General features: G+C 36.9%; 2 protein-coding genes across 5 annotated transcripts in view; both read right to left on the bottom strand.

Annotated features, from left to right (window-relative positions):
- LOC116201683 (probable disease resistance protein At1g61300) overlaps window positions 1–16,040 on the bottom strand; it is a 280,377-nt gene that overhangs the window by 242,991 nt on the left and 21,346 nt on the right. The gene's annotated exons all lie outside the window — the stretch shown is intronic.
- LOC116201694 (protein ROOT HAIR DEFECTIVE 3-like) lies at window positions 109–8,008 on the bottom strand. 4 transcript variants are annotated; one of them, XM_031533059.1, is made up of 23 exons: window positions 7,855–8,008; window positions 6,888–7,037; window positions 6,689–6,755; window positions 6,493–6,595; window positions 6,091–6,161; window positions 5,915–5,978; window positions 5,768–5,833; window positions 5,633–5,680; window positions 5,480–5,542; window positions 5,339–5,395; window positions 4,770–4,928; window positions 4,614–4,682; window positions 4,444–4,535; window positions 4,167–4,245; window positions 3,901–4,066; window positions 3,572–3,696; window positions 3,197–3,459; window positions 2,840–2,936; window positions 2,577–2,744; window positions 2,007–2,111; window positions 1,205–1,299; window positions 995–1,091; window positions 109–691 (listed from the first exon to the last, which is right to left on the bottom strand). In XM_031533059.1, the coding sequence occupies exons 1-23, from the start codon at window positions 7,856–7,858 to the stop codon at window positions 455–457; spliced, it is 2,445 nt and encodes an 814-aa protein (XP_031388919.1). In that variant the 5' UTR covers window positions 7,859–8,008; the 3' UTR covers window positions 109–454. The 4 variants fall into 4 exon arrangements, with proteins under 4 accessions (XP_031388919.1, XP_031388918.1, XP_031388920.1 ...); XM_031533058.1 differs by having other exon boundaries at window positions 5,480–5,680; XM_031533060.1 differs by having other exon boundaries at window positions 5,480–5,680; window positions 7,766–7,864.

The following is a 16,040-nucleotide window of genomic DNA, read 5'->3' as shown; positions in this document are numbered from 1 at the left end:
GGTTACAATCTGAAGTATTTATTTCTTAGTGCCTCCGCACTGAAACAATAATGTTAGGTCACAGGAAGAGTGTTATATTTTAAGTGAATGATAAACCAATCATAAGGCTTCCTGAAATACGACTCACTAAAATCATCACTCTATATTCTCAATCACAGGAGGATCCAGTACAAGAAGAATTACAGAAAATGAGAAAAAGGGAAAATCGAAAAGCATATATATGAGAACAAAACCCGTAACTAATGACTGGGAGACCCGATTACAACCCGGTCCCCTCGTATATGCGTGCCACATAATGACTCCTCAGAGACAAACTCAATGTTGTCTGTACAGGCCACATCCAGAGCTCTAAACCCGAAAGCCCATCACCAGGGAATGAGAGCACAAGACAGATGAAGGGCATGTGGCTTTGATCTTCCAAGTACAACACTTGTATTCAGAAAACTGACAAGATCTAATCTTCCTTTGAGGTGCTGGAATACTCGGTTGCGTCTTCTGGGAAGACAGCAGAGGAACCAGTAGAAGACACACTACTGCTCGTGCCTACTCTGCTGGCAAAGCTCTTTGATCCAGGTGCCGGATTCCTGGGAGGGTCGTTTGTTTGGGGAACCTGTCCTGCCTCAGCAAGTTTCTTGAGAAGGTTCATGATAGTTGGAAGGAACTTGTTCGACAAGGATAAAATCCCGGGAAGCTGTAACAGCATACAGATGCAGATATGAGTTTGTGTGAAACTGAATGTCCTCTAGAAGGATCTGACTGGCGAAGCCCAGTTCTACAACCATAAGTCAACCCTTCACCGAGCTTCATTAAAAATTTGAAAATACCAGCAAGGATGGAAAAATCTAGCAAAACCTGGTTTGATTGGACTTAGATTGTGGAAAGATATTGGACATTATGTGACCAATAGGGACCCAGATAAATCCATGCTCATGACCAAGTAGGTGTAAACCTGGAACCGATTTAAAAAGTAAGGAAATGAAATAGAAAGACTCACAGCGCCATGCCGAAATTCGCCCGATACATCTAGCTGCACCCAGACGGCTTTGATGATCAGATACCCAACGAAAATGACGCCCAGGTAAAGAGGATTTCTGCATCAAACATGAGTGAGAATGTGAAGATAAGTACCCAGTAGAATAACTGAGATACCGTCCCGAAACAACATGAAGGAAATAATCAAATAAACTCAAGTAGTAGTAGAAACCTTAAAAGCGTCATGAATTCATTGAAGCCGAGAACGACCATCGCAACTATAGCCCATGGTGGCGGCAGCCAGTTGTTACTACGCCGGGCAGCTTCCTGATGACCAAAATGAGATCACATAGAAAAACAACGTCAATTCATTAAGATCAGTCTTGTAACGTATTAAATAAAATAAATGAGACCCATGTGAAGCAGTTAGGAAATAGTGAAAAACCGTCTGGAAACTTGCAGATAGCTAATGAAGAAAAGGTTGATAATGGAATGAACAAATTAGGTTTACGCAACCCTGATGCATCATCAAGCCCGTAATTTTACAAGCTCTCATTTCATATTGTTGCAGACAACACCACTGAATTTCACAAAGGTCTCATGATTCCATCATATGCATTTGAAAAAAATTCATTCTTTAACAGACTTATGTTAATAATGTTCAACCAAACAAGCAAAAAACTGCATTATTAGTCTTTTGAATTATTAGTCCTTTCGGTTTTGATAACCTCACCAAAACCTACAGATGCACCACCATTAGATCTATTGTACAGGTGAAAAGATGTTGAGTGGAACTCAAAACAAGTCAAATAATTCAAACTTGGAAAAAGGCCAAGTTTTTGTATCATGATTGCCACTAGCAAGCGTTATTTCCCGTTAACTTAAGACTTGATGGGGATCTCAATAGTACAACCCAATAGTCAAAAGAAGTGGAAAAGCAATAATCCCAGGAAGGTCCAGCAAACAGTCCTTTTATACCGAAATATTGCTTAAAGAAGATCGTATTCAAAACTGAGAAGGTGAAAATATCATGCCTGAGCGGCCATAGCCTGAGCGACACTGTACTCTGTCTCAGCCTTAAATTGCCTCCAAAGATTTTTACACTGGACTGGCGTTATCAATGTCTTCGATGGTGGAACCTGATATCAAGAACTCCAAAAAGTTTAGTGCTTCATGTGAAAAGCCTCAAGTAAAAGCTAAGACATAAGTATCACATAGCCGCTCATTTTAGATCTGATACTTTGGTAGATTATTTATATTAATAACCATTAATTTTAATAAAAATTATTACAAATTACATAATCCCCCATGTATCTGGGTCCTTTGTTGGATGTGACTTTCTCTGCACAAGTGGGAATCAGAAAAAGGAACCAGCAGTATCACCCAGTGACAGTAGAACCAGCCCATTCATCAACAGAACCAGTACTGAAACAGCGTGGTTTATTTTCGATGTTGATGTATTATATAATTATACAAGCGATTGGGCAAATCCAACCTCTGAAGGCCCCACCAAAATCCTGTTTCAATTTACACGATGACCAATCTATTCTTGAAAACTGAACGATGCAACTCCTAAAGTTATCAAAGGAGTGACATGGAATCACCTCTTCCCAAGTGCTGGAAGCAAGGGGGTCTCCTTGAGATATTATACTCCGATCAGTAACAGTGGAGCCACTTTTGGAATCCAACAGAGCAAGAGATAACGACTTCTCAATATTGTCGACTTCATTGTCTAGTCGAACTGCTGCCATTACTGACAGCAACTTCAGTGACTGCAAAATTTTTTAAAGTGATTAAGAAGAAATAAAGTAATCCGCCATCGAAGGACAAGTCGTTCATTAAAGTAAGAGCAGTAAGTTTGTCATACAGCAGAGCGAGCAGTTTTGGTAATTGCCCGAATATCCTCCTTTCCGGTCCAAACTCTTGGCATCGAGTCAGCATCACGGTTAAATAATGTCTCAAATCTGTACAAAAACAAGAAGGTTGTAATGAACTTCAGAGGAATTTTCATTTCCGGTTTGGTTCTTTTCTTCAATTCTCTATTTTTATCATGCTATGAAGAAATAAAGGGACATGGTTGGAAAGTAAAATTGTCATTATAATAAAAGATATTCTCAATTTTTCAAAAACCAGAAAATCACAGACTTTCCATCAGCAAATAGCTAGAAAGGACTTTATGCTACACAATAAAGTAATCAACAGAATTAGAATTAGAGATTCTTACCGGTCTTTCATGCGGCTCAGAACTTTTCCAGCTTCGTGCTTTACTTTTGCTTCAACCGCACCTCTTGCATAATCTCGTAAATGAGAAATCATTTTCTCCATAGTTTCTTCACCCAATTCAAAGCCAGAGACAGCACTGGAGAACCCAGATACTGCAGATTCAGTTTCACGCTGAAGAAGTTTTCTTATCGCAGGCCATGTTTCATCATTTGCTTCATCTAAAAGAGCTTCCACGGGTCCTGACAATGCCTCATTTATCTTCATCTGCGAAGGGATACCAATGTCAGAGAGTTGAGTATTTAACTGAAAAACTAATCAATAAATGGTATTATAGATGTAATTAAGTAGAACCTATATGTTTGTATCACAATGATACCTCGAATGTTTTGGTAACTTCAGAGAGCTTGGCTTCACGGACAGCAGCAATATGGGCCTCTATATCACGCTTAAGTTTTTCCCTAACCTTAGATGTATCCCAGTTTGCTTGTTCAACAACAGCATCTGTCATAAGCATAAGCCATTAAAGTTGAAGAGAATTAATTCCCACTGCCAGAAGAAAAGAGAAAAAAATATCTCAAGGAATGTGCAAAATGCCCCCAACGGGATCTTTTGGCAATAATTCTCCTTTAATTTTCCAAATAAGGGGTCCTCTTTCCATCAATATTTTGCAAACAGAAGACGTTATTGACTCCTCTCTCCACGTACCTGTGCATTTCTCATCAAACCGAACCATGTACAATCTAGTGCAATCACGAGCAGCTGACGAAAAGGCTTCTCCTGCATTTAGGGCTTTGTCAAACGCCTGCTTGAAGTGTTCCACAGTCCCAGACCTTATATGTCCCAGAACCAATTGAAAAGCAGGTTGCACAAGCTGACATATAGAACAAAGGTCAATGATTATAGACACTGTAATGCAAATTTTCCAGAAGACAACAACCCCATCATAATCCACATGAGGATTAACATCTCACTTGCAGCAATTTTTCTTCAAGATGCTTTCTCTTTGAAGTTCTGACCCTTTCATCGAAATATATAGCTTCTGATTCATACCTATAAATTCAAGGAGGCAAGACAAATAGAATAAGTCATCCACAATTATAAACTGCATAACTTGTAGATAACAAAAACCCTTCAATTCACCCTGTAAAACAATTCAATGAAAACAGTCTTAACTATTGCACACATGACCAAATTATGTTGCCAGCAGACCATATAAGCTAGTACATCAAGCTCAGCAACTGCCATTACCCTGCTAAGCAACTGTTAAGAATTGCACTAAGCTTCCTCCCAAACCCAGGAACGAGTCCAGATTGCACAGCTTCTTCAATTTGGTGCCACTCCTAACACAATCATAGAGCTTATATTAGTGTTTCAGATATGGAAGCAACTTCAATGTCTTATTAGAAAAACATTGATACCTCGTTTGCAGTGAAACTGGAGAACTTTTCATCAGCAATTTCTTCACAGCGCACAGTGGCTACCATGACCTGAAAGTGGATGCTAATCAATTATATACTGCCTGTTGATGCTATCACCAGTGTATAAAAGTAGGCCTATAATAGATTCGCATTTACCTTGTGCGCCGGAAGGTCTAAGTCCTTATTCTCTTTAATGACTTTCCAGATTTGTTGGGCACTGAAAGAAAATCCTGATGCAGGAACTACGCCTCGTCGATCTCCTGCAAGGCCACCCGGTGCAATGGAATGAAAGAATCGTTCTCGTAGGCTTGCCACCTATACCACAACAAATATCAAGTGCATAGTGCAATTGTGCTCAGGACTATTCACTCAGTTGGAAAAAGAATGATTAAGAAAAAACACAGGATGGAAATGAATTAGCTTGGCGGTGTGTTTTTCACCGAGGAGAAATTTTATATCTATAGATTAATACCGGGTTATAACATACTCTACTTAGGGTGAAGAGGTGAAATAAAGAACTATAATTTCGATAACAACCATGGCTCCAATTCATGTGATTAAATTATCCATTTATCAGTAGCACAAAGTTGATCGTTCTAATTGGGCAATATCTACCGTCTCTCAGACAATATCTAACAAAAGCAAACCACACGTTCACCATGCATTCCATGGACAGAAGTATGGCTAATTCATTTGACAGTAGCATAGCAGCTATAGAAGTATACCTGCTCTTTAAATTGCTCTTCCTTCTCTTCATAACTAGAAAGAGCGACAACTTCTACCTGGATAGACATTTAATTAAAAATTAATAGAAATGTTCTAGAATCTTCCTTTCACCCAAAAAAGAAAGTAAAGGTTCCACCCACATTAAAAAATTCACTTAGAGGAGTCTCCTTGTGTGCTGGCGGCTTAGGAACATTGTCCCATATCTGCAGCAGAAGAAATAAATGCATGTTAAATGAACATAACATCATTAAGCGTAAGTATGCAATACAAGGGAAATGCTCCAAGGTCTGTACCTTCTGAATATCTTCCCGCAATACAGGTTCCAGAGCTTCCAATGGTGTCTGGGAAGAAGTGAAACGCAAAATTAAAGCTCAAAGTATAGAGTAGACAGTGAGAGGTGAAATAAATGAACAAGTAGTAGGGAATACCCTAGTTTTATCTCGAATGACAAATATCAGAGTTGTTTTGCGGGGACTGAACAATCGCATCATAACCTGCAGCCAGACTTGCAGATAAATACTTGTTTCTGAATAAAAGCATTATTGCGCACCTCATGACAAGAAGACAACTATTACCTGGAAAACAGTTTTTAAAAGGGGCTTATTTGCAGCTTGTTCGCGGCCTATATCATGGCACCACCTAAAAAAAGCTCAAAAGGTTATTTTATAAAAAAAATTTTAAAAAAAGAAAACGCTTTGCAGATTATATCTAGGATTGCAGAAACCCAACTGATGCTATGCAAGAGTCTCACATGTTTATGAGCACTATATCAGAGACGGCAAGGGCAAAAAGCGCACTCTGCTTTTCAAATGCAGTATCATCCTGAAATAAAGATAAAACATTGTTAAATAACTTCAAGCAAGACCAACTAAACAAAAGTCCGATGGGCTTTATGCAGTTTCAAGAAACTTATATTTCATATATATCAGGAAAAATCAACTTTACACTACACATGTACAAAATGACCCATCATGATCAAAGGGTCCAACAAAATGAAGAAAGCCCATGCTTTCTGAAACAGTTCAAATTTTTGCTAGAAGAAAATTTATATCCACAAGACATGCAACACAAAAACAGAGAAAAGCAGGGGGAAAAATATATATGCATGCATAGTTATGACATGGAGATACAACTCTATAGCTAGTTAGGATACCTCTCCTCGTTCTCTTCCATCAGTACCCTCCAAGTCCATTACTAGAGTAAGAGGTTCAATGCCTGCAGCTATTGCCAACCAAACACCTTTGGTTGTTTGAGATCTGGCAAATAAGACATGTAGTATTTGAGTAGTTGAACGGTTAACGTGTATCACAGATAAATTGATGAAAAGTAAAAGCACCAACAATACATGCCTTCCTCTATAAGCATCCATCTCTCTAAAGTTGGTACGAAATAAATGATTTAGTAGTGTGCTCTTCCCTGAACAAGAAGGAAAATGTGAGACTTCATACCCAAACTCACTGCTAACAAAACACAACTGTACCATTTATTGACACATCAAAGTGACTAAGAGTAAAGAGTGCAGATAAGATCACAGTAAATAATACATACCACTACTCTGTGGACCCATGATGGAAACTACTGCATATGATAGGCCGCATTCCTTCAATCTGACCTCGTTGATAAAATTCTCAAGCCCAGAAACATTAAAATTACCATCTCCATCAATAAGTTGAGTGGTGCAACATTCACTAGCCTTATCTGGAAAAAGAGAAATCTTATTAGCATCACTGAGAGACCACAAAAGGTAAAACACAGCTGTGGTAAAAAGACAATATAAATGACCGGATCTATCGGTTTCAAAAACTTCTGCAACAGATGCCTCTGTTGCTATGATTCATAAAGAAATTATCAGTTTGTCGTTTGTCGACCATCTATAAATTAGATCAACGTCATCCGGTACTTTTCCGACGAAATTTAAGCTTTTGGCATTCTCATAGATTTAATGCAAACAGAAGGAAAATGAAAAAAGGGATTTATGGTACAAAGAGAAAAAGAATACGAAATTGTAACTGTGACTGGTTTGAACGAAATCTAACTAAGAGCAAAATCATCTGAGAAAAAATTGTAACTTTTCGAAGTTCCTTGCGCCCCAGCAAGCCATCTAAACCCACCAAGGCCCCAGTATACCAAATAAGACAAGAAGAAGACTGTTTGCACCTCGCAACCAATGTAGAGCTCAAGATTCGGGTTGATTTCTTGCTAAATCATCCCGATTCGTGCCAATTCAAATCATTTACGAGTAATGCGCACAAAACGGATCTCAAAAACCGTTAAAATGACGGCAACCGAGTTCAGCTCAGTGTCGGCTAACTGCTTTCAGACAGCAGCCATTGGGGAGCTAAGAAACGGCCGCGAGTAGCACTCGCAACACAAGCTCAACGGAAACTCGAGAATTAAAAGCAGCAAGAGCAATGATTTGCGATCACCATGAGCATTAAATTGAGGAACAGGGGGCAGTACAAAATTCAGAGAAGTGAACTACAGTGGAAACGGGATTAGGGTTTTGAGTGATTACCCATTTCGAGGGGGACTCGGAGGGGGGCGAATCCTCGGGGAAGAGATGCGATCGGTCAGATGGGATTCAATCGGATTGAAAAAGACGACGACGGTGAAAGAAACAGTGAAGAACAGGTAAAGAATCTTACAGGGCCGCCATTTATAGTGGACTTGGACCGGCTAAAGAAAATATATTTTATTCTAAAAAAAGCATTTTAAAAGAAAATTCCAAAATTATTAATTCTCTTTACATAATCTTTTTTTTTAGATAAATTTTATCTATGACAAGTATTTGTCAGTTGCCAACTTGATGTCCGTTTGGATTCAGAGTTAATTGATTTTAATTTTAACTCAACACACTACACAACAAAAATACACATTTTTCAATTCAAAAATTTTAACTTTAACTTTAACTCAACACACTACACAATAAAAACACACGTTTCACAAGTCAAATTTATAATCACATCTCATTTGTCCTTTTCCATAATCAAAATTAAAATCAAAATCAAAGTAACTTTAACTCTGAATCCAAATGGCCCGAGAAACTTGTAGAAGTGGATAAACCAAAACAAAGAGTAAATGTCAACAAAATTGCCAACTTCTATTATATTTCGCAGATTCGTAAGAAGATTCGATAAAAAGAAATCAATTTTTTGGCTCGGATATTTATTGCTAGAGATCATGACTTTGTTAGTAGCGCTCACTAATATGAGATAAGTTTATCGATCGTTAATATTAGTTATTTAAAGATAGTTTAAAACAATCGCGAGGTGAAAGAGTTTACTCCATGGAACGTTCAATGACATCATTCTAGCTTTCTTACGATTTAACTTAATCCCATTATTTCACTAGTTTTGTCATATTGAGTTCATAATATATATATATATATATATATATATATATATTTCTCCTCGCTGAATCAAATTTATAAACATCATTTATAAAAAATTTAACATAAATATATAAATAAACAAAAAGACACTGGGGGGAAAGGCAGGCGGGACTGCTCTGGTGGGCCAACCTTCTACGCCGACTCGATGTGGCAGTGGCCCACTAGCCGCCCATCTTATTAAATTTCATCTTTTCCCCTTTTGTTTAATTTTATATTATTTCTGCCCCAGTACTTTCTTCATACAGCCAAAAAAGCAATTTTTTGCTTTTTCTTCTCCTCCTCCTTTTACAGATGGTAGCATTTGTAGCCCCATAACTTTGCTATTTTTTCTAATTACATATAATTTTGTCCATTTTCTTAGCATTGTTTTGAGAATTCCCTTTTTAATCATTAATCCTCTAATACTTTATGCTTCGTTTGGTTTCGCAGTTAAAATCACAAAAAATTTAACTTTAACTTTAACTCAACACACTACACAACAAAAATACACATTTCTCAAGTCAAAAATTTTAACTTTAACTTTAACTCAACACACTATACAATCATTTGTCCTTTTCCACAATCAAAATCAAAGTTACTTTTAACTCTGAAATCAAAAGCACCATTAATGTCTGTTTATGCGCGGCCACGTTATGATATAGATGACTAATATAAGTAAAGTGCCAGTTCCAAAATACAATTAGAAGAAGAAGATGATGCATGTACAAGGCTGTAGTTGCTTGACATGGTAGTTATGTCCTCCATCATCACCACCACCACCTCCTGCCGTGACACTAAGATCACGCTCGAGGTGAAAATGTCCTAGATCAATTGGTCGTGCTCGATTTGGACCCTAGATCAATCAAGGCAGTCTCAGTGATTGCTTTTATCATCCACAGTGCCAAGGACCGTCGCCTCAGCCACGAACCCCTCAGTTCTCATTATACATTGATTGCACCTTGCGAACAAATACAGGTGTTGCAACAAGTCTAGACACGGATCATCCAAAGTTGTGCCGTCAAACTATAGTATGTAATACGAGCATCGGTCTCTACTTTTGCGCAAAGAGGACGAATTAGGGACTACTAAATAAAAGTTCAAAAACTGTTTCATCGATGAGAAACTAGAATATAGAACGATTCTATCACAACTGCTATTGTTCTGAAAGTAACATGCACTAAACAATGATCCTACAATGCGTTCAAATCGACGGGTTTATTCCTGTCTCTAATTAGCACGGGTCACGGCAAAGAACATTCATATAGGACGTGCCATTCTGGTCAATGGTTCCGATTCACATAATAAATGAATGGATGCATTTATAATTCTCGTGAAATCTTGACCTTGCTGTTTATTGTGTCCTTGCTCCGGCCAGCAGATAACACTATTCGCATGTTTGATCGCCGAAACCTCACTTCTGCAGGGGTTGGGTCCCTGGTTCACCCATTCGAAGCTCGCAGTGGTACGGTCCTCTGTATCCAAGTAAGCTCTAGCTGACGTAAAAACCATCCAATCCCTGGACAATCGTGAGCGTGTCTGACGATGGCGAAAGTACCAGTGGAGGCGGCACACTTCAGGTAAGCTACAATTTCTCCTCTTGATGTTGGTACAACCAAGTGATCTCAGTCCAATTATTTTGTTACTACTACCTGCTCTCCCCCATTTTCTGATTATCTTTCCTTTGTTGTGCAGATAATGGAGGATGATCGATCTGATATACCGCCCTGAGGAAGAAGTGCTCGCGGACCTGGACTAGTTCAAGCCCGCGTTCTTTCCTGCTCGTCTTGAACCTCTTTCTAGTTGCTTGAAATGGGGAAGTGACAAAACGAGAGTTTACGCAATCGTGTAGGCTGAGCTGGCCCGACCATGTTTATGCAATATCGAACGTCCCTTAATCTTATGAACTGATTAGGTGATTAGGTCAGTTGTGTCCCTGCTGTTGCTTTTAACTTGGGTACCGAGTGTCTGAGTTGTGGAACTCTTTTCAACTCTATTTTAGTCCGGCAGTTGGCTTTTTATTGACAGAGGCCTTAGTTTCAGATTTGGCAAGTCCCTGCGGAGCCTGAGCCCGAGTTTCGATTCACGTCGCGTTATACTCGAAATCAAGCATGAGAGCAACCAAGATGTAAATACACTGAAAACAGAAGCAAAGACAAAATGGCAAATTATAGAGCAGGCTTTACATTGGAAGACCAGCCAAATTCTAGGCTACATAAAAACAACAAAAAATTCTCAGTTAATTTGGGGGCCATGTTTGATGCACTATGAAAATAAATATAATGAAGCATTCAACTTTTTCTTACTAAAGATCGATTCTATCGATTTGTCTGCCATTGGTGCGTCTCTTTGTAGATTTGGTCTCTCTTCGTGGATTTCCATGATAAAATTGTCTCCTTTTAGAAAGCATATATACCGTCATTATTGATGATCTGATATTTGTGTGCTATTTGGTGTGCTGCTGTTGGCACGTGTGGCCCAACCCTCATGGCAACAACACAGATACGGCGGGCACAAAACCCGCCAACGACATCGATCGGGGGTGGGGTGGCCAACGGAGCTCCCCACCCCCTATCCAAAGTTTTCCTTCACCGTAACCCTCATTGCAACAACCTAGATACGGTGGGCACAGAACTCACCGGCGACGTCAATCGGAGGGTTTCCCTAACCCCAATCCAAAATATGCCTTCACAAAGTTTATTTTAAGTATAGCGTATTTCCCCGCAATGTTCCAACGCGAGTTCAATTGAAATGTCTAATTCATGATACAAAATGCCCATGAGAGTAATCTTAACAGCGATTCAAATTACTCCTCACTAGAATCTAATGCGAAATATATGAATAATATATTATGTATTCTGAGAGAGTACCAAAATATATGGGAGCTTCTATCATCTTCACAAACACGTCATTTTATATAAAGCAAATGACATCAATTATATTTAGGACATAGTAATAGTAAATTAGTGTAAATGAAAGTTAATGTATGACAATTAAATTATCAATTCAAAGAAATTTTATTCAACCACTAATAATTCAACTCTGTCGGGCTGTTTTATTTGTTCAGTGGACTATCAAGCAAGTTCACGATTGGCTTCTTAGACTCTCTCAGACAGTAGACTGTATTGAAAATAAATTCAATAGAATCATTTTGACATCACAGAACATGAAAACAATCACTAACACATTTGTCTTCTGGAAAATAGACGAAAGAGACTCTCATACAGTAGACTGTCGTAAAATAGATGAAGATAGGTTTTTAACAACGTGGGCGATTGTGTGGAGCATCATTTTCTTAACTAGTTCATGGAGAAAGATAGATTTCATCGAAACGACGGAAAATTATAAACGACCTACGCAATGTATTGCCCGACCAGTAACTTCTTTTGTCCAGATGGAAGTCTGACCTCGAGCTTATCCACCTTTGCTCGATGTTTTATTGGAAGAACGCGGAGCTCCTCCGTCAGGCGGACACATTGTCGAACATTCTCAGGTGAAACAAAGTCGAGAACGACCTTAATGCATGACTGTTAAATACTGACAATCCGCAAAGTTAATGTATACAATAAAATATAAACCGAGTAATCAGCTTTCGGACCATGCACATGGGATTGACCATGAAGCAAATATTGGTTATTTCAGCCCGCACATTAGATTCAACCTCAAGCCGTGATAGTCGAGCGAAACAACTGCGAGTCAATGTAATAATCATCCTATGACTCAGCCCCTACTGCAGACACGGGATTGACCAAGCTAGAACCACCTCAATTGTTCGAGGAACCATACCACAATGCAGCCAAGTACTCTAACTCAAATTCTAGTCATCGAAAGTAAGCTAAGACATATCCAAATGGAGCCAAGAATCAATCTATAGCTGAAACCGCACCATAAACATGACCTCAGCTAAACACAAAGAACCAAACTCGGAATAGGAGGAATTCACCTAACCCTCTCTTTCGAATGGAGGCGAGCCGCTAATCGTGAAGCTTGAACCTATGGAGAACTGCTGACTAGAGATGGGGTTGATCAGAATTATGAAGTTGCCAAGCTGAGGACTTTGTCGGTCACGACCTGGTGTTGTCGCTAGCTTGCTGGTCGGAGGAAGAACCCAGCCTGGCGGAGCCGTACTCAGTAAAGAATTGTTTTCCACAGGAAGAGTACTGTTTCGCGCAGAAGGATTTTTCTTGTACAAGAAATCAAGGGAGAAGTACCAAATTATTTTGTACAAGAATAACATTGTTTCGCACTGAATTATTTCTCTTGTACGATATTCCAAGTAAGAAATACGAAAATTTTTGACACAAGAACATTATTTCATACTGAATGATTTCTCTTCTATAAGAACTGAAATAAGAAGTACTAAATTATTTTTCACAATATGAACAGTATTTCGCACTGAAGGATTTCTCTTGTACGATAATCGAAGTAGGAAGTACGAAATTATTTTGTTCAAGAATAACATTATTTAGTACAGAATGATTTCTCTTATACGAGAATCCAAGTAAGAAGCATGAAATTATTTTGCACAAAAAAATATTATTTCGTCCTAAAGAATTTCTCTGGTACGAGATTCCAAATAGGAAGTGCGAATTTATTTTGCACAAACAGTATTCTTTCCGCACGGAACAATATTCTTGTGCAAAATCTTTCCGTATTTTTTACTTGAAATTCGTACGATATTATTAATAATAAAATTAATTATATTAAGATTAAATATTTTAAACTGTGGGTCCCGCATAGTGTTTTGTCTTTGAGTGACGGGTGGCCCCAGCAGGATTTCGGCGAGGGGAGATGGAAAAGGGGTTGCATCTCCAGCAACCGGTGGAGGAAGAAAAAGACAAATCTGATTGAAATTATCCCAAGCATATAATAGCATAGATAATGACCAACCTCTCTCCCCCCCCCCCCTCTCTCTCTCTCTCCTCTGACCTCTCTCCCTTTTACATCTCTCATTTTACAGTTTCTTCTTTTATTATTATTATTTTTAATTAATTTGATCAAAAAATCATAGCAAACAATCTATATTCTATATACATATATATATATATAATAAAATTGTAAAAAGTAGTTATATTTTAAGATTTTCAAACTATTAAAGAAAAATATTTCAACTGTTCATGCGTAGCATATGTATGGGTCTTGTATTAGTAACATGCACATAATCGAAATAGAAATATATGCATACGCTATTATTTTAGATATATATATTAGTTTTGCCATACTAATTTCATATATATTTCTCCTTGTTGAAACAAATATATAGAACATCATTTATTAAAAAATTCAAAATAAATAAAATTATATACATTTATATCTATACTATTATAAAAGGAGATTTTCCTTTCGTCTCGCTTTCACTTTTCCAATTTAGCCATGATAAAAATGTCTTGATTGACGAGAGTCATTCATTTTGTGTTAAAACTACTAAAAAAACTACTAACCGCTCGATCCCGCACTCCCTATCTTTTCTCTCCTCTACTCTCCCCTTTCACCATCTTTCCTCCATTGTCTGCACGTTTCTTTATCTCTCCAAAAATCGTAGTTACATCATTATATTTTTTATTTTAATTTGCAATTTTATTTTGTAACCACTTAATGAATTTTCTTAAAACTAGCAAAGGGTCTGCGCGAAATCACGGGTCCAAAAATGATCTCGGTGCATATGATAGAAAGTACGAAAAATTATATTAGTAATATTGAAAAGTATAAAATATTAAAAAAATAATATTATGCGACTTATTTTACAGTTGACATAACACTCTAACTTTGAAATTGTCTTAGTCTAATAAATATATAGACGTGAAGAAAAAAATGAGACACTTAATTAGATAACATGATAAGAAAATATAAAAATATAAAAGTTTTTATGAAATATGAAATATAGAGATATAATTAACTTTACAAAATCAAAATATCAATTCATGCTTTGTATATATAATTATACCATATCTATTTGTATTACACATAAAATTGCCACTATGTTCATTAGCGATAACCCAGTTTAATTCCTCTGCATTAAGTATCTCATATTTTTTAAAATGTCACTATTATAGCTTTTTTCTTATTGCAATATATTTTATTTGATCCCTGTACCTTTTTGACACGTGATATCATGTAAAAATCTAAAATACTATGAGGATTCTCTATTTTTGTTTAAAATTACAAGGATTCTTTTATTTAGTAACAAAAGAATTATATCAAATGCTTATAGCATTTGAAGATATACACATATTATAATAATACAGTAAACCTATAACTACAAAATAGTATTAAAAAACTCACCATTGAGAACCTCGTCAATTTTAAGTGGTCTTTCAAATTTATTTAAAGTATCTTGCCACCATAACCAACCCAATCAAGGATTGTCAATAGGTTGGAGTGATCTTGCAATTCACCGAAAATTGATGGCAACATAAAATAAGAAATTTATATTTAAGTAAATAAATTATTAAATTATAAGTATGTATTATACACATAAGCCTTATATGATATTATTATAAACTAATATAAAAATATTTAAAAGAAAAGCAAAAAGCATTAGCTTGACATGTGTCATTACTAAAACAAGAGTTTTACTATTGTTTAATAGGGTATTCTCACGCGATGTCGGTTAAATTTTTTTTTCGAAAATTGTTAACTTATCATAATAATTTGTGTGATAACTAATATATAATATAATTGAAATTAATGATAAACTTATTTATGAGTAAAATTATGAACACTTTTGGTCGATAGTAATGATTCAATTTTTTAAACATTGTAGTAATAATTTTATATGGACGAATTATATTTATTAAAATCATATGGTAGTCAATGTCAAGTTAATACCCAAATAAGAATTAAGCTTATTGTCTTAAATTACGAGAGACAACTTAAATATGAATTTAAAGTACACATTTTATCAATATGAGTTGGTGACCTCATGTGTAAGTCTTGTGATTGAAGAAGATCACGATCGAAAGAGCTTTTAGTAGTTTGACCTCGTTTGAATCTAAAAAAAAATTGAACCTAGAGGATTTTCAAATATCAAGTGATACACCTTGAAAAATCACATATATAAAGAGACTATTTAAATTGTAAAAAAAATTAAAATAGACTTTTAATAATGTTTGCTTATTTTAGGTGAGTTGGCAATTTAGGTAAAGCATCGGGTGTAGGGATGGCAATTTTCAATCCCGAACTACGGTACCCACGGAACCCTCCCGGTTTAGACCCGTGCCAAAGATAGAACATGGCTGGGATGGTTATGATTTTACTACCTACGCAACAGACAGTACGGGGATAGTAGTCGCCTTCAACTTGCCCCATCCTTCTCGCCCTGTTTAGACTCACGC

Source organism: Punica granatum, chromosome 3 (genome assembly GCF_007655135.1).
Source record: "Punica granatum isolate Tunisia-2019 chromosome 3, ASM765513v2, whole genome shotgun sequence".
Taxonomy (NCBI): Eukaryota; Viridiplantae; Streptophyta; class Magnoliopsida; order Myrtales; family Lythraceae; genus Punica; species Punica granatum.
Note: the sequence above shows the minus strand (reverse complement) of the source record. Positions and strands in the feature narration are given on the sequence as shown.